Source organism: Callionymus lyra, chromosome 2, assembly GCF_982586985.1.
Source record: "Callionymus lyra chromosome 2, fCalLyr1.hap1.1, whole genome shotgun sequence".
NCBI classification, from domain to species: Eukaryota; Metazoa; Chordata; class Actinopteri; order Syngnathiformes; family Callionymidae; genus Callionymus; species Callionymus lyra.
This window is the reverse complement of record NC_141819.1, coordinates 18,355,487-18,373,942: the sequence shown is the minus strand read 5'-3', so window position 1 is coordinate 18,373,942 and position 18,456 is coordinate 18,355,487. Positions and strand designations below refer to the sequence as shown.

Below are 18,456 nucleotides of genomic sequence, written 5' to 3'. Positions count from 1 at the left end.
GAGAGATGATTAACGTCTTGTGACACTGCAACAGAGATATAACAGTGAACTAACAGCTCCTTGCTTCAGTAAGAATTCAGACAGACATGTAAACTCATCTACTTTCTCAGTTGTTTTCAAGTAAAATTTGTGACTTTAAACCAGATCTTAATTCTATTATGTGGTTAAAGTCAAATTCTCAACATGACAAAAAAACGTTTTAATCCTTTCAAATGCTGCTCTCATCCCTCTCTCAGATCCGCTGGTTGCTGGAGGACGAAATTGTCTCTGCGCTGCGTCACTCCAGAGTCATCGGCTCCAACATACTTCACAACGTAGCGAACCATGTGATCCGGTCCAGTGGTCGACCACACTGTCACTGTGAAGATGTCCCGCTCCAGTTCGTCTTCAGGCCGGAGCAGTCCCTAGAAAAATTCAGAGAGGCAAGGAAGTGCACACACACTCAGAAAAACACTGGATAAACTATATTTCTGTGGCATAATTAACTTGTTTTGATAATGCATTAGGTCTCTGAAATGAATGTGTAAAATGTTTTACATTTATTCCAGGAGTTTCGTCGCACAGCGTTCGCAGGCTATTTGCTTAACGGAGATCAAGACGGCTTCTACTACATCTCTCTGAGCCGACATCACCCACGAAGGCTCCATGTTTCAAAGAGACTCTCGGAGGAAAACCCTGATCCGCGACCCGGCAGCAGCAAGACCAACAGTGCGGGAGAAGGACCTGAGCATCTTGATGACTCGCTCCGCCCCAGTGAGGACGAGGCTCTTAGTTCACATGCAGCCCAGTCCACTCAGGTCAGTCACTTCGGTTTGATTCCTTCCACAAATTGTTTTAGTTCTTGTCAGTAAACTAATAAATCTGTAATCATCCTGTGATTAGTTAAGTATGAATTGAAGACACCAAAATCAGAGCTGATATTTTCGCAAAGGAGGCATTTATTAAAATGTCATAATTTTTGTTTTCTGAATTTAGTTCAAAGCATATTGTTTAGTATAAACTAGAGCAGTGCTGGGCAGTTAAAATTCCTCAGGGGCCACATGTTCTAAAGTGGCTTTTGTGAGGTACCATCAACCAAAAATAAAGAAAAAAATACATATAAAATCAAGTATTAAAACATTATTATGTAATTATTTCCAACTCAAAAACATTGGAGTCTTATCAAGAGAATAGTCATGTATAAAATAAATTAAAATAAAATGTTTGTTTCTACAAGATCTTTGGCCTCGTAAGGGCCACATTTGCTCTTTCATTGTATTAATGTGGCTGGGAATCATCCAGGCCTGCTCAAGAGGGCATCTAGGTTTCTCACAATATTACTGATGTGAAGCCAAGGACACCAATTGATTTTAGTCATCATCCAACATTTATGACTGTCTTTAAGGGCGCAGGTCAATTTTCTGTTTCTACTTCATTGAAATGTCAGCGTGTGTTTTGATGAAACAATGTAAATGTTAATGTGAAAATGTCTTGATTCGTTGGGCAGGTAGCAGTACTGGGTTCTGTTCTATCCTTCATTTTACCTTATTTTTCATTCCAAATGATCCTTTTGAATCAGGGGTCCCCAACCTTTTTTTGCTCTGTCTGCAATATCTTTACAGCTTGACCTTCAAATACATTCTTATAACAGTAAAAAATAAAATGTCATGACCAGCAACTGCATAAAACTTTTAACATTACAGTATTTGTAACATGTTACTTTTGTATTCTTATTATGTTATTATATCATTATTGTGTTAATATATTATTTTTGTATTGCCCTGTATGTTTGATCTAATATGCATTTAGGTGTTATCTATTGACTTATTTTTTACCACTGTAAACTTGCTGATGTGACAACTCAAATTCCCCCACTGTGGGACGTTCAATGAAGAAATGATCAAACAAAATTAACTCACCATAACACTTTTTTACTAGTTGTTAATTGTTGGCAAATATGATTTTTTTTTATTTTTTAGAATAAAACACTTTTCAAATAGTAATAATCAAAACAAAAATATATTTTCCTTTTGTACGACAGGGAAAAATTCCCTCATGGCCCACTACTGAGAAGCACTGCTTTAAATAAACTATATAAATAAAAATGTCAACAGCTTTTTGAATCTATGTCTTATTTCACAGATAGAGGAGCTGAAAGCTGCTGTGTTTGACCTCCCAAATGACATCAACAGTAAAATCACAGAGTTGAGGATGGACACAGAGTACGGTGCACCCTCATGTGTCGTGGTGGACAACCCTCGGGCCAGTACCCCACAGCTACAGGGTGAAGCATCTCTGCCGCCAAAGACGCCGTCCAGTGTTAGCCTGGCCGAGTCCACGCTGTCGGCCTCGACCAGTGAGTGCACGTTTCTTCATCACATCTAATGTTGACAACATGATGGTTGACGTTAAGGAAGAGGTTAAGGTTTGCTCTGCAGCTGTTGCCTGTACATAAAAATAAATAAATAATCCCAACTAAATTTTCTAAAAGAATATAAACTAGAAACTGTTTTATTCATTGTAACGTACATCGCAGTAGTTCCTTTGAAAAGCATCAATTTGTATTGTTGTTGTACGACTTCAATCATGACCATACCAATGTCTGTTTATAAATATTTTACAGTCTTTAGATGTCGGTTGATCCTGTTGCTTTCATCGTGTACTGAAGAGACTCTCTTAAGAAAAATGTACATTCTGTCTGCAGGTTTTGGCAAACTCAGGCCAAGCCGTGTCCAGAGTGTCGTCTCCAGCCAGGGCAGTATGGATTCTGACATGCAGGGTGAGGGAACCACTGTGAATTCCTAATCTTGTGTTTCACTCTGTTTAAAGTGTCGCTACCATTTTCGGAATACTAATAGTAGTCATGAAATGAAGAGTTAGAAATCATTAATTAACCAAGAAGTGAGTCACAGCCGGTGCAGTTTTCAAGTATAACAGAAACTCATAACCACTCACATTCAAGAGTACTTTAGGACTAATGGCTGCCAACATTTTCTGACTCCATGATTATATTTTCAGTGCTTTTTCCCCTCAAAACTTTTCTTGTGAATGAAGGTTACGACGGGGGCAGCAGCGACTCTGAGTGTGACAGTCCCACCCTGGACGAGAAGGATTGTCGCTCAGCAATGATGCCAGACTTCTGGTTGATCGTGAAGATTCACCAAGACCGGGTCAAAGTCTACTCCCACTCCAGGTCAGACGGCACATCCAACGACTGCATATGCTTGAATGTTTTTACTTCTCTGGGCAAAATATGAAGGGATTTGTACCATCAACCGTCAGTAGCATGAAGATGATCACTCCCCTCTGAACCTAGACTCATAGAGTTAGCAAATCCTCAAATCAGTGCAGCATTGATGCACTTGTTTTTCTCATGGCCTTGTTAACATGGAGTGGAGGTGGGATGAAGGGACCTCGTGGGGACTTAAAAAGCACATTCCTTAATTATATTATTAAATTAATTTACTATAATTGAAATGTAAAGATATTTGAATCAATACAGAAACAATATTTTTCAGGATGAAAAGTCTCTCTTATCCTGTCTTTTAGAGGTCTGACATGAGTTTGTGGCTGAAAATATAAATGTAAAAAGGGATTAAATGCATATCATAATGTAAGATGATCAAGTGGAATAATCTTACATGTTTTATTAAAAAAAGACATTTTACTGTGTAGATTTGTCACATGACTGTTCAGACGGAGTATTCCTATTCAAGTAAACATGCCCACGGCACTAATAGTACCAGACAGGTATTTTGCCATCAGATACATCAGACCTTATTAGATTGTACTGTGTTTTTGTATATTATTGTGTTTTTGCACATTATACTTTTAAAATAAACTGAACCGAACCCAGTAAATATGCCTTTGAGCAAGCTAGGGTTATTGCTAGGGCAACACTGTCTGGCACCACCATATGGTCTAATGTGGTATTGCAGTATATTCAGCGGCATAACAAACAATTATTGGATAAATGGAGAAAAATGCCTTCTTCTCTAAAACTGCTTCTCATGTTACAGGAGCTTCATCGAGGGAAAAGAGGAGAATGCAGAAGATTTGGAAAAGCAGGGAGAACCGGTATCGGAACTTATGCAGCTTCATCAGATGGTCGTGCGAAAGATCGGAGAAATCTGTCGTATAGTCAACCAGGTGAGCGGCGTCTTTTGTATTTGATTTAGCGACTCGCTTCTCACACTTGTGTGTTTGTTCAGCGAATGTTGCTGCAAGAGCTGCACGACAGCCACGTGTGCAACTCTCTGCTGGTGGCCGAGAGCGAAGAAGATATCTGGAAGAATGAATCTCTCTACAGGCAAAAGCTCAACACCTCAGACGGTGAGTGTCCTCCTCAACAGAAGCATTTATGTTCATCTCCGTTTAGTTTTGGGGACTTACCCCCAGAACCCGATGATATGTTAATCTTCCGAGCGTGTCTTTCTCTACGGATCTTTTCACACAACAAACACAAATTCAATGAGGAAATTCCTGTTTATGCCGCACAATTACCCACGCCTCCGTCACACTTCTTATCCATCTCTGGTCACACCGAAGCCAGTTGACGCGGCTCGATCAGATGAGACGTCACAGTGATAGGGGGCTTTAATCGGCAAGAAAAGACGTGTTGTGTTTGTGCTTTCAAACAGATTACAGTGCAGACGAGAGTTACCAGGCGAGGGACTACCTGGCAGCCACCATGCAGTTCATCCCGGGTCATTTTGCTTGTGACGTAGTGTGGAGCACAGTCATCCACATCCACCCCCGACTGAAGATGGGACCCAACATGGGTGTGACCAGAGGTGAGTGACACACTTGGAAATAAACCTTGTGAAGCCTGGACTTGAGACCACTGACCACGAGAGATTTCACTTGTTTCAAAGCTGTACTGCTTGTCAGAAACTGTGCTCATCATATTGAAATAGAAATGTATACTTTCTGTTATTAATTACTTTTATTACAAACTTTTTTTCTTCTGTTTTTTTTTTTAAGCCATCCAGGGGCTTCGCTCTGTTCTCAATTCCTTCTGGGTGGTGAACCGAAAGAACATGTTTGTCTACCAGGAGAGAAGCACCAAATCTGTCTTCTACCTCAGGTAAGGTTTGAGGATCATTTTATACAATTTTAATATGATTTTTTTGGTCCAAAGGTAGCAAGCACACATGTCTTCCCAAACTTTTGACTCATAGTCTTGACTAAAAATAGCTAAATATAAAATTAAAACCCACTAATTTGGTCATTGACTCTTGTACTTTTACCTTAGAACTCATTGACTGAAAACCAGAAAATAATGTTTCCAAATCAATGTGATAACATCGTCTTGAACTTCCCTGACTCATCTCTCCCAGCTGCACAAGAGGATGTTTGCAGCTCTTTCTTTACCCAGTCATTTTCCATAGGTTTCTGAACAACTTTTCCTTGCTGACCTCAGAGCGTCAGCAATATTTCAACCTATAGCACTAAGTTCTAAGAGCACTTTTTGAAGCTTCTAGTGAAAAAAAAAAACATCCCCAGAAGAGTCCTTCTCTAGTTTAGTAAACAAATGAACATGCATGTATTTGGCAGGACTGGAGACACTTCAGTTTTCACCACAATGAAAATAATGACACTGCTTCATGAATCTTCATCATCAAACCATCACTAATTTTCCCTAGATTTCCACTAGATGGCGGTGTCTGCACTAGTTTTCCTTTGTTTTGGACAACATTTTCAAATGAAACATCATTTTTAAACTGATGGCGCCAACTACTGACCTCTAAACAATATGACACTGCTTCATGAAGCTTCATCAGCACATCACTAATTAAAATACACTTGAGGGAGCTAGAAACAAACCTGTTCATTCTGTCGTAGCGCCGATTAATTTCAAGTTCTAAGGGGGTTGAATGATCTCTTTTAACACTATGATACAAATCATTTTCTTCAGGCTTTGTGAAACCTCGCTAACCGGGAAGTACTCCGACGTTGATGGAAACAGCCACCTGAGTCGCACCTCTGGACTCTCCAGAAGTCAAGAACCATCCGGTTCTGAGGACATGATGGTAAACAATACACTTAACCACAGTTATGAAAATGAATTGTTAGGGAGTTCACATTTTAAATGGCAAGATAAAACGCATGTCAACCTTCACTTAACAAAGAAAGAGTGGAAAATTGGAAGGAAAAAGGGATCGTATAACATTAAACATTTTTTTTCTCATCAGAACATTAATCTTAATGAGGGAATATTTTGTCATGCAATGCTTTGCTCTATATGAGCATATGAGGAGTTTATAGGGGTGTAATGGTAAAGTTTTGGCTGTGCCTCTGAACACGGCCTGAAGCAGCCGACAGGATTAGGAGAGTTAAGTGAGGATAATCGTCGATCCAAGGTGTTTCTCTGCAACTAATCTGATGTGGAGGTTAAACTGAGGCTAACAGCTTCTAGTCGACCATGCAGGGAAACAAGACTTGGTCGCATACCTCCTACTCACGCTGCCTGTGGCGGGATTGAAGCCACAGATACAGATGCAGTGTAGCTTGTGTACAAGAGTCTGAGGGGGCTTTGATGCAAGTGTAGTAAACCAGTTCAGTCATCGTCCCTGAGGTGTTCTTCTCCTCCTGTGTTCAAGTGTTTACACTGAGAACTGTTGCAGCATTTTCAGGTATCACATGCTAAATGGGAAAATTATCAACATAACCATTTTGAGCATTATCATTTTTGATCATTTATAATTTATAATCTTATTTGACCTGTCTTTAAAAATTCTCAACATTTCTTATTGTAGCTGTGAGAAATGTTTGAACAAACTTATATTTTTCTTTGTTTGGTTAGTCTAATCGCTTCTTTATTGTACTTTTTTTTTTTCCAGTTTATTTAAAGAACTTTAATTTATTTGCATTTGATGGAAAATTAAAATATATATTTTTATAATTATTTTTTATTTCCAGTTATGATCAAACTCTTTTCTTTGTCATGAACTACATTTCTTTTTTATGTCTTGAATAAAATGTGAAAAACCAAATGCAACAGTTATTACTAATGTTTATTGCCATCGAAAGTAAACCACAACATAAACATTTTGAAATGTGAATGATGTTGGTGTCAAATAAACACCTGTATGTTCATGTCATGGTTTATTTGACTTCTTCTTAGATTGATTTTTGTCTCATGTCCTCAGGGCTCCAGGTCTATCCTCGAGGGCTCCCGTCCTGTTGGACAAGTGGACAAACACATTCTGCTGCTGGTGCATGGAGTGGGCAGCGCTGGTAAGATCTGTTCGCCTAAATGTTTGAAAGTAAAAACTAATTGTAATCAGGTTACCTCTATGTCAACTTTTCTTTCAAAAAGTAAACGCATTTGAAATGCAAATTCCCCCATTTTTGTCGCTATAGGTTTTTTATATTTAGTTGAAATAATAAAAATATTAAACTGGTCGACAACATGTAAAAGCTGCTGCACTTCCATTTGCTGTCTCTTGGTGGCGCCCTAGTATTAGTAGCGTTTTGTTAGCATCAGTTTTTAATGGTATATCAAACACCTTATTTGATATCTTATTTATATTGATTCTTTATTGCGATTCGTTTTGGTTTAATCTCAAGTTCAAAATGTTATTTTACATATTTTATTGATAATGCAACAGTTAAATAACAACACAGACATATCAAGTGGCTTTATTTTACATTTTCTTCAAACAAAAATCGAAAACCCCTTCCCTTTATCTATTTCTTTTGGTCCCTTTCTTAGCAGGATTGTCATAAACACAGATGAGAAGCACTTTGACGTTGAAACACTTATGTCAATGTGAGCAAACAAACATCTATTTGTTACGCCTGTTTCAAGAAAAACATTTGAAGAACCAGCCATGATTGATTGAGCGTCATTATGACTCTTCATCGAATGGGGGCTAAGGTGAGGGAGAATAAATATATCTTCTGGTTTTATTTAAAATCGGTTCATTAGATTTTTTAAAATTCTTTTCACATCCATATAAAACCCTAACATACATACACTATGAATTTGTGACAGACGGAGCTTTCACTGAAATCAAAATTATTTGTTATTTATGTACATTTTCGCACTAAAACATGTCGTTTTTGTTTGACCGTCCAGGGCCAGAGATCACAGACGAGCTGGTCAAGGTCCTACGGAAGCGTCTGGACGAGACCACGCTTGACATCATTACGGTCATGTTGGTCCGGAACTGTAAACTGACACCAGCAGATGTCGAGGTAGATTCAATTGTGTCTTTTGATCGCTATGCCGCTCCGACAATGCAAAGCCTGACCCGCGATCGATGTTCCATGGCCAGTTCATCCAGCCGTCCAGTTCCCCAGCCACAGGGATGATGAGCTTCAGTCTGCCCCACTACTGTCTCTCTCTGCTCCCCGCCGTGGCTCATTACCTCAGACAGAACCTCCTCATCTTCCTGCACATACCCAAGTACACGGACAGTAACACCGCACACCACTTCAAGGTACAGCTCAGACACGGCTTTTCTTTAGAAACCGTTGATCATTTTCATGACTTCCTGTTTGTCTGCTCTGATCATCCTAGACTGATGTCTCAGTCATGTTTGTTGTTATGGACTTTTTCTCTGTAAATGTCTGACAACTAATCCTAAAAAAAAGAAGTTGTGCACGTGTAGGAAACATATTTTCTGCAGTTGGACATGGTTTGATACATTTCCAATCAAATATATGACTATTTTTTTAATCATGTATTTTTTTAAATACTTAAAATACTTAATATTGCAACTGAGAAAAATAATTGTTGCTTAAGAAATCAGCAACTTTTCTTAGGTTGAGTAATATACATCAGCTCAGGGTCCTAATAAGAAACTGTGACTGCTGTGAGGGGCCTGTAGAGGTTCAAAACAAGGTGAAGGTTTTAAGATGATAGTACAACTTCAAAGTTATCTTAAGAAACAAAGGGTTAAATAGAACGTAAGATGCCCTAATGTCAAAAATGCCATTTGAATCAGAATAACTTCATTTTTTGCATACTTTCCTAATGTATATCTGAAGATATTTTAAACCTATTAGTATAATATTCCCTAAATCACTCACCAAAAGTAAAAAAAAAAAAAGTTGTTTGTTAAAATAAAAACATTTGAATATGACTGTTGTAGTTGATTCACAAAATGGGGAAAAAAACACTTTTTTATGTTTAGAACTTTTTTATTTTTTCCTCTTTTACATCATCTTTTTTATATTTTATACTATGACCTCTTAAGGGCCGTATAAACGTTTATGTAGGGCCCCCCGGCTAAAATGTTCAGCAAGTCTGTTTAGACCCGCAATGATAATTTAAAAATATATAAAAAATTATAATAATAAATGTTATATATAATATATAAAAACTACTACTTTAACTCTAAGTATAGCCATAGTGTTTATCTTTTAGGACTTTGTCCTTCTTTGTCAGTTTTGTTAGTATTTATTGCCCCTCAAAGAAATTCAATAAAATAAAAATAAAGTTGCTTGTATAACATCTCATTTTTATGTTTTCTAGTGTTCCCATAGCATCTAGGCTTTGCACTCTTTTTTTATTTTTATTTTTTTTTACCTAATGGCCCGTCACAAGAGTCACTCTATAAAATGTGGCCCCTGGGGAAATGTAATTGTCGAAAACTGCTCTGCCAGGGGTCCCCCGTGGATAATTAATGTGTTCATGTGATCTGTGAAAGCTTTTGGACAAGCATTGAAATAACCTCGTAAACGCTGCGATACATCAAACAGTGCGACTTGACTCGGTTCAATTACGATCTGAAGTGCTGGTTGTGCGGATGTGTGACACTCTGACACGTGTTTTAAGTGATGAGGATTACAAGTGAATACATTTTTAAGAGGAAGTGCTGGACCCCCCCCCCCCCCCCCCCGGTGTCTCTGACAGGATAGTTTGCTGACGCTCTAATGTTGTGACTGCTCTGTTCCCCTTCAGCACTACTTTCACCCCAATAGTGAGCTGGCTGATGGTGACATCTACCTCTACAACAAACCTGGAGGCCAAGGAACTGGAGGCAAAGGTATTTTCCTCACTGGAATACATCAACTCAGGTTTATTTTAAGTGTATCCAAGTCTTTGTTGTCACTAAACGAGGCGCTGGTCTCACCGGGAATGTTCAAATGATGGATTAACTACCTTCATTTTCTTCGTCGCTCTGTTGGTGGATTCATGGGAGATTTTTATCATCAAGTGAAATTTAGTCCTGCGATGTTTATGGTTCACAGAAAGCTTGGGAGGAAAACTTTGAAGTGACTCGAAAAGGTTGTAAATTGTGCTGCTAGTGTAGAATGTAGAAAGCCAGAGCTATTAGCAGCAGTTGCTTGGGTTAGATTTCTATCTTGCTGGGACATTTTGCGCACATCTTTAAAGTACAGAATACACACAGATACACTCGAAATTATATCCTCATGTATGTCATTGTGTAAACAAGTCCATTTTCTCCAATTGTAAGTTATTAATATTTGTATAGCGCTTTTCTAGACCAGGGTCAAAAAGCGCTTAAACAATCAAAACAATACCCAATAAAATATATTCTTAAAAGGTCAAGATAGCACCATATGCATTTCTATTCTTGTGTCCTTATCTTTTGAGTCAGTAATTCCAGTTCAAACTATCCGACTGTAGGTGACTGTGTCTTGTGCCATTTTTTTTGTAATGGCTTGTTTATATGCTGCCAAAAGTATTTTAAGCGTACAGTATACTTGTCTTCCTTATGTACAATGTTTGAATTTACACGTGGATACAAAACAGAACTTGGATGTGGATTTTTTCAATGACTTCTACTGCACATCCTGCCAATATTTTACAATTCCAGCACAATAACAAAAAAATGTGAAATAATATTGATTAATTATATTTGTATTGTTCATTTTCTGGATTTGTGTGTGGTTACACTGTGAATTTTGACATTTTTTGTTTATCCTTTTGTTGGATTAAAAAAAAAACCCTTCCATCTCAATTACCAAATCCATGTAAATGACATGATTTGATGTAATTATCTATATTTCTTATCCATCAAACGTTAAAACAAAACTTACAAGTCCCTTACTTTCCCTCTACTTATAAATAATTAGACAACAAATGGAGAAGAGTAAGTAAGTAAGAAATCATTTGTAAAGCACCTTTCTCAGACCAGGGTCACAAAGCGCTTAAAACAGTTAAAATACATGCTTTAAAAGAATATCATGTCAAGGGCTGTAAATGTGAGACCCCTGATCATCTTCAGAGTCACTCACGGCTGTTATTACATTATTTTAACCACTATTGTCTTTTTCAGAAATTGCATTTTGGATGAAAATAAAAGAACATTATAAAATGATAATTATAGAAGACCTTTGCATACATTTGTGTGTAGTGTATTTTCCATGTTACAAACATCATACCATTTCCTTTCTTTGTTATTTTTCTGTTTTATGGCCCCTCACTACACTCCCAGTTCATTGTGGCCCTTTAGAAAAGGATGTATTTTTCCACTCCTGAACTAAGTGGTTCATTAGCATGAAAGTTTCAGTTCTCACTTGAAGTCAAGTTTTCACTGAACCCACCTTTGCTCTGACTTCTCAGACACTTCTGTGTCAAATTCTAAACAGCAGCTTAGATGAGGAGTTGGATCATCCGTTAATTACTCTTTCTTTCTCCCGACTTCTTTTTGATTGCCAAGTAGAGGAACAACTTCCTAGCTCTCATTCGTTTTAAACACTGAAATACAAGACCCCAGTGGAGGCCGGCAGAGACACAACCGCTTCTTTCAAATACTTTTCTATACAAACACTTTTCTCTGTGACTTTGACGTGACATAAGCACATCGCCCTCAACCTCATTCTTTTTTTTAGAAGTTAATAGTTACTGTAGATGTATAATGAATTGAGGACATGATCCCAGAAGTACAAAAGTTCATCAGTTCAGTGCTGAGAGCAGTAGCTGCTGGTCTAGCCGACCTATTTTGCCTCGATCTGACTTGCTCAGAAGTGTTGCTATAACATGACAAGGGCAAGCAAACCCATTCAAGTGTGAAAATGTTGCCAAGATCAGTGGATAAAATGTTTTTTCTTTGCAGGAATTGCATGCATCACCCTTACTTTTGTGGGCCCCAGCAGCCAGCCCCTTCAGCTCCATGCTCTGGACTGTGTCTCGCCCCAGACTGTGGACGTCTGCACTAGTCCTCTGCAACTAGAGCAGTTCGAGGAGCTGACCTCAGTGAAGAAAGTTCAATTGGACAGCGTCAGCTCCAGTGCAGGTAAACCATTCATGCAGTCGTTGAGATTTGTTTCCAGGTAAAAGTCAGTAGGGATACATGTAAAAGAGGTAGAATTGTTTTTCATGTGTTTATTCACCAGTTTACATGGAGTTCCCCTCGTCATTTAGTTGAGCCTGGGTTCAGGTCCCAGGAAGAATTAACATCCAAGTCCTTACCAGCCAATAATCCACCAATCCAACTCATTATTTATGCTTGATTTTCTTATTTTATTTATTAAATTTAAATTCTTCTGTTTAATGGGCTCCAATAATAGAAGGTATAGGTAGTGATGGTCTGATGAAGCTTCATGAAACAGTGTCATGTTGTTCAGAGGTCAGTAGGTGGCGCCATCCGTTTAAAAATGATGTGATGTTTAATTCGAAAAGTTGGTCAAAACAAAGGAAAATAGTGCAGAGACCACCATCTAGTGGACTCTGAAAATAATGACACTGCTTCACGAAGCTTCATCGGACCATCACGAGGTAAAGGAATATATTCCGTCTATGTGCTGCACCCCATCTCTTCCGTCAGCCATCTTGCTTTTGAGTTTGTTTCTGAACACTTTTAACAAATGATGGTCCGATGAAGCTTCATGAAGCAGTGTCCTTATTTTCAGAGCCCACTAGATGGCGCTCTCTACTCTATAATATTTTGTATTGAAGAACTATTCCATGTAAACATCACATACTATTTAAAACTGAGCTCTTAAATCTTTCATGAAGCGTCACAAGACATTCCTAGTTAAAATGATTTCAGTGCAGTCAATTGGTTTCAAGTGGATTCAATGTTGGATGCAAAATGCGTGTCTGAGATCCCATCTTGTGTTACTTCCCGCAGAGTCGTCAGTGTATGTCCGATTCGACATCTGGGAACAAGGCAACATCAGCCCGTTACAACTGTCTGACAAGCTGCAGGGGGCGCTACGTCACGCTCTTTGTGATGTCATTATGGAGCTCCGGGTTCTGCCAAATCCACTTTGCTTAGGAGCATCGTGCCCTGCTCTTAAATCCAAGGAGGAAGCAAAAGGTGAGGATACAGAAGTGTCTTTTCACTTTACTTTGTGAAACGATCTGCAGTAGTATTTTTGAATAAATGGTCATTCAATGGATTATTCACTTTGCTATACTGTCTGCGGTGCTGGATGTTATCGGTTCTTAACACTCTTCCCTTAAAAATGTGTGATTTGCTTTCTCAGCAAATAAAATGAATTTGATCTTGGCAAATAGAATAAAAATGTTCAAGAATTTGACTCAATTAATTCAAAGTTGCTACTAAATCAGTCATTGTGTGTGTATTGACTTGTAGACAAAAATCAAAAGGATTTTTATTAAGGTTGAAATTTCTGTCCTGAAAAAGGTTTTCTCAAACAAAAGGGAATCAGTTGCTCAGCTCAGTAAAATGTCTCTCCAATATCACCACCATGATATGAACATCCTCAGCAGGTCTTCTACTGCCAGAGGTCAAGGAGATGAAGGAGAGTCCGAGACAGCGAAGTGGCTCCCGTGTCTTCAAAAACAGCCCCTCACCCATCAGTCTAGTGCAAGCAAACAACAGCATGTCTGGCTCCAGGACACCGGAATCCACAACCCCGACTGGAAAGAGCTCCCGACGAAGCTTCTGGGACATACTGGTTAGTGGAATAAATGATAGTAATTTAGATGATTTACCCTTTTGTGTGCATTTTTAAACCAGCCATTCTAGCCATATCATAGTGTTATATCATTTATATTGGTGTCAATTCTGTAATTTAAAACTTGTAAAACTTGTTAGAAAATGTGTAAAAGTGAGCAGACACTCACCTGTGTTTTTAATTAAAAAATGCTAACATGGTTATTTACTCCACATATCAACTGAGAGGTGCTTTCTTGCAGAATAAACCTGACTCGGCAGAGCTGAGCTCTCCCAAAACGACGGACGACATTGTGCAAGAGAGGGGAGAAGAGGGCCGAGCTGCCCGGCGAAGACACAAGACTGAGAGTGTGAAGCAGCAGTGGAGCTCTGAGAGAGGAGTGGCTGTGGAGCAGGAGCAGGCCCACAGGTCTCGTCTTTAAAATTGTCTTTGTCTTTATTTATGACTCCCAAAATAACTCACCCCTGTCTTCAAGCCTTTTCATTCTTAAAGGGCAACTAATGTGTTGAGCTAAGTTTTTCTGGACATGAAATCTTGTTGACCATAACCATGCCCACACTGCTGTGATTGATCAAGCATCAGGGTTTGTCACTGCACGTTATTAATCCCTGGAGTATATGCCTCCAAGTGACTTGTTGTATTAAACAAAGCGGGGCATGATTACAGCTGGCTGGAGAAGGAGTGAAGCCATTATTATGTCATAATGGACTCCGCTCTCGTAACCTCTCGTTCGCCCAGATTTCAGACAGGGGAGAACATTATAAAGTAATAAGTTCACAACATGGTCATGATAAGAGACTTACTGCATCTTGGAGAGGAAGAATTCAACATTTGAAGCATGAGAGTGAGTCAGGAAAGTTGGGGTTTTTACATTAGATGACCTTTAAAGTTGTGTGATTATAAGATGGAAGCCATGCATGGGTCAATGGATGCACTTTTATTCACTATTGAACAAATTATCAGCAAACATATTGGAGCGAAATGCATAACAAGATCACTGGTATATCTGGAAAATATCTGGTTGTGTGTGTTGTGCAGGCGACAAGTGTGTCAGGTAGAGGAGGGAGTTTCGGGAACGCTGCACCCCATCTACCAGGAAACCTGCCAGCCCTGGATCAATTTTATGGCAAAGCTCGGTAATGGTCTTCGCCACTATTTTTGTTGAATCATCAGGAGTGGGGTTGTTAAGTATTATTACTTTCCTCTGTCTCCACTAGGCTGCCCGTCCATTCAACAATGCTCTGCCGAAATTGCCTCAAATTTCCTGCTTCCTTCAGTCCTGGCCGAGATTGTCAAATTGGTCAGTTCTCTGGCCAGTGATACAACGGTGAAGGCGTTTGAGAAAGCTGCGTAAGTTTTTTTAATCTATCTTGACATGAGGGGTGTGTATTCAGGAAGAACTTGGCGATACAATACGGTGACAACCATACGTTGCATTGCGCTATTTTTAGAAGTTCAAACATCATCTTAAAGAAGCTGCTGGAGTCGACCATATCCTCTCGTCCTCAGTCATAGATAACGGGGGGTTTCATTGTTCCTTTAGCTGCAGTAGACGTAGTGATTACTGTGAGAGGCCAAGAGTTGAATTTCAACACAAAAAAGAACAAATGCTGTGAATATTTGCGTGTTAATTGTAAATACAATAAAATAAAAATCAGAAATATTGTATTTTATACACACCTCATTGAAATATAAACCATAAAAGAACCATGATAAAAAATGTATAGTATTTGAAACATAATAAAAAAATCAATTGGAAAAAATATTGCGTATCGAGACTTACACCCCTTATTGTCATGCATCACTCCAGAATACAGTCTTTGTGATATATTTCAATAGTGGATTCATAGAACATGACCAGAGAATCAAGACTTAATTGAAAACGTAAACTGTAATTTAATCTCTGAATAAACTCTATTTTACTTTTCTTTTTCAGTTGTATAGAATCTGGAGATGTCTATGTACCCTTTCCTCTGGTTCCAAACTTCAGTCAGACTCCAGACACGATGAGAAGCTTCATTCTTATTGGACGAAACTTCCAACAGTGGCACTGCAGCACAGAGCAAGGTAACTTTGGCTAGGTGCCGTTGTTTTTCCGGGTTCATGGTGAAAGGTTATCGCAGGGATCTAGATATATTTTTTTCCGGTTTGATGAATGATGTACCTTCAAATGATACTATTCTGTGGAGTTGAAACCACCTTGAAACACTTGCTTGACTTCAATCTCAATCTAACCGGTAGAGTAGTGACCTGCAAACGCATACACTTAAATACATCTGTTCCTCTGTGCTTCTCTTCGTGTGCATGAATTAATGTCTGCAGCTGTCTAACATGTGCGCGCTTCCTTCTGTGTGTTGTTTTTTAACTGTCCATGCCACGTTGCTGTCTGTGCCATCTCTGTTTGCCTGCAGAATACAGTTCAGATGAAGAAAACACACCAGTGCTTATTAAGTGCACACGTAAGTCTGAACTTTGTCCGATTAATTCATTCACGCTCATCAACTCCACTCCTGAGTCTTTCTGTTATTTTTTTTTATTATGTTAGAATAAAACATGCCTCCCACTCTTTCAACAAGATTGTTGTTTTACAGAAGGATAATGTGGATTTTCAGCTTTAAATAATAGATGTTACAAGAGTTCAGCAGTAGGTCGACTTGAACATGCAGGTTAAGAATTTTTTTTTTTAAAAGATGGCAAAAAATCAGTACTGGTGGCTCTCAACTGGTCTGGCTTTGTACCCATTTTCTTTCCATAATTACCCAATTTAAGAAAAGGAAAAACTTATTGGGTAACCAAGGTCAAATTCTCCTCCCCATTTTTTAAAGATGCAGTAAGTCCCTCATCATGACGATGTCTTGAAGTAATTACTATATAAAGTTCTCCCTCGTCTGAAATCTGGGCGAAGGAGAGGTTATGAGATTGGAGTCCATTATGACGTAATAATGGCTTCCTGTCTCCTCCAGCCAGCTGTAATCACACCAGCTTTGTTTATACAAGAAGTACCTCGGTGGTGGAGTCGTCCCGCTATTGATAATGCGTGGTGACAAACGATGTTTGACCAATGACAGCAGAGTGGGTGTGGTCAATAAATATTCAATGAAAAGAGAGTTTTGTACAAACAAACATACTGATGAGTAGAATAGATGAGAGGTCCAAGATCTTTAAAGACACACTTAAATCAATATGTTAGTTGCTCTTCAATATAAAGTATTGAAATAAACAAACTGTGATTGACTACAATATGATTTCATGAGTATCTTCGGAAGATAAAGAAGACCATATAGGACTAGAAGTTATGTCTGGGATTCTTTTGACTAAAAAGTTCCTACATATTTATCTCGGGCTGATGCTGCTATAATTGGGTCAGTGTGTTCTATTTGGTTGCAGTTCTGTCTAAATAAAAGGAGTAAAATATCTTATAATCATCACTGTTTTGCCAGATATTTGGTCGCCATCACAACCCACCAGTTGAGAACCACTGCCTTAGATTTGAACGGTGATTGACAGGACTAAAGTGAACTGGTCTTAACAATGATGAAGCGATAATTATGTGCAAATAAATCCTCTTTTCCTACACATTGTCAACCTGGACTTGGATACGTTCTCTTGAAAATCTCCCCAAAAAAATGGAATCCATGCAGTGCGATAAATAAGGGGTTGACTGTATTAGCATAATTTGTTGACAGTTTGATTTGTACTGCCTGGAGTGTTGTCATCCGCTTTATTCCCTGTTGGTCAGATTCATTGTAATCTCTGTTGAACAGATTCTGTTTGTGCCTGATAGAAATCTCCAGCATCTGTGAAGAAAGACCTTAGATCATCCATCTGCTGCCAACATGTTTGCATTTAGTGCCGTATAGAAGACAAAGGAGCGGCCATTAGCTACCAGCGTGGAAACTCGGCCGCGCGAATCTCTTGATAAGATAAAGATAAAACGACAACAAAATGTTACTTACTATTTTTCATTGCGGTCAAACAACAAAAATATCTACACATGACCTTTTGGGTTTTTTTAAAAGGAAAAAATCTGGCCTTTTAAATACATTGAAGCCGTTCATTTCTCCTTTTTTGTTAATGATCCGTGACCTCTTAGATAACCATGATCTGGATGAATAAGAACAGAATGTAAACGATAACATCCACAGTCCACTAGCAATAGACTTTAAAATGAACAATTTATCATTTTTACATCCATTTTCTTTAACTCTTGGTATCACAGAATATTCCCACAGAGCATGTCATGATATCCTCCTAAAATAATATCTAATACTTTCTGATCTTCAGCACGTATATATCTCGCCGTCGCACGTCCGCCACCCACTTGACTAGTGCACGCATTGATCCGTTGATCTAATTGTGGTCTTGAATGTCAGTAAAAAAAAGCTTTTTCTCCTGAAGTGTTTGGCTCCGGCGGACCCTTCAAATGCGGTGGTAATAATTTGTATTACCGTTCCAGCCCAGCACTAAGCAGGTGTTTGATCTTTGCGCTGAGGTTTGTCGGAAGAATAAACGGGAATGAATTGACAGATTTTGGCCGAGATGACTGCGGCCCCGCCGGCGTTATGATAATAGAAACAGTCAGCGGCGGGTTTTAGGGGATTCTGAGTGGCGCTTGCTCTGATGACCTGGCTG

At 38.8% G+C, this 18,456-nt stretch overlaps 1 protein-coding gene across 11 annotated transcripts in view; it reads left to right on the top strand.

Moving 5' to 3' along the window:
• szt2 (SZT2 subunit of KICSTOR complex) overlaps positions 1–18,456 on the top strand; it is a 62,107-nt gene that overhangs the window by 19,837 nt on the left and 23,814 nt on the right. For 6 of the 11 annotated variants that reach the window (XM_087783830.1, XM_087783837.1, XM_087783834.1 and 3 more), the window contains 22 exons: positions 237–422; positions 549–797; positions 2,122–2,335; positions 2,684–2,758; positions 3,034–3,172; positions 3,999–4,128; positions 4,191–4,311; positions 4,620–4,772; positions 4,963–5,065; positions 5,897–6,011; positions 7,131–7,218; positions 8,063–8,181; positions 8,262–8,426; positions 9,893–9,977; positions 12,015–12,194; positions 13,032–13,220; positions 13,634–13,824; positions 14,066–14,232; positions 14,863–14,960; positions 15,042–15,174; positions 15,761–15,891; positions 16,236–16,283. In XM_087783830.1, coding sequence (XP_087639956.1) covers positions 237–422; positions 549–797; positions 2,122–2,335; positions 2,684–2,758; positions 3,034–3,172; positions 3,999–4,128; positions 4,191–4,311; positions 4,620–4,772; positions 4,963–5,065; positions 5,897–6,011; positions 7,131–7,218; positions 8,063–8,181; positions 8,262–8,426; positions 9,893–9,977; positions 12,015–12,194; positions 13,032–13,220; positions 13,634–13,824; positions 14,066–14,232; positions 14,863–14,960; positions 15,042–15,174; positions 15,761–15,891; positions 16,236–16,283 — 3,079 coding nt within the window. The remainder of the gene's footprint in view (positions 1–236; positions 423–548; positions 798–2,121; positions 2,336–2,683; positions 2,759–3,033; positions 3,173–3,998; positions 4,129–4,190; positions 4,312–4,619; positions 4,773–4,962; positions 5,066–5,896; positions 6,012–7,130; positions 7,219–8,062; positions 8,182–8,261; positions 8,427–9,892; positions 9,978–12,014; positions 12,195–13,031; positions 13,221–13,633; positions 13,825–14,065; positions 14,233–14,862; positions 14,961–15,041; positions 15,175–15,760; positions 15,892–16,235; positions 16,284–18,456) is intronic. The other 5 variants (XM_087783839.1, XM_087783840.1, XM_087783832.1 and 2 more) reach the window with 3 other exon arrangements.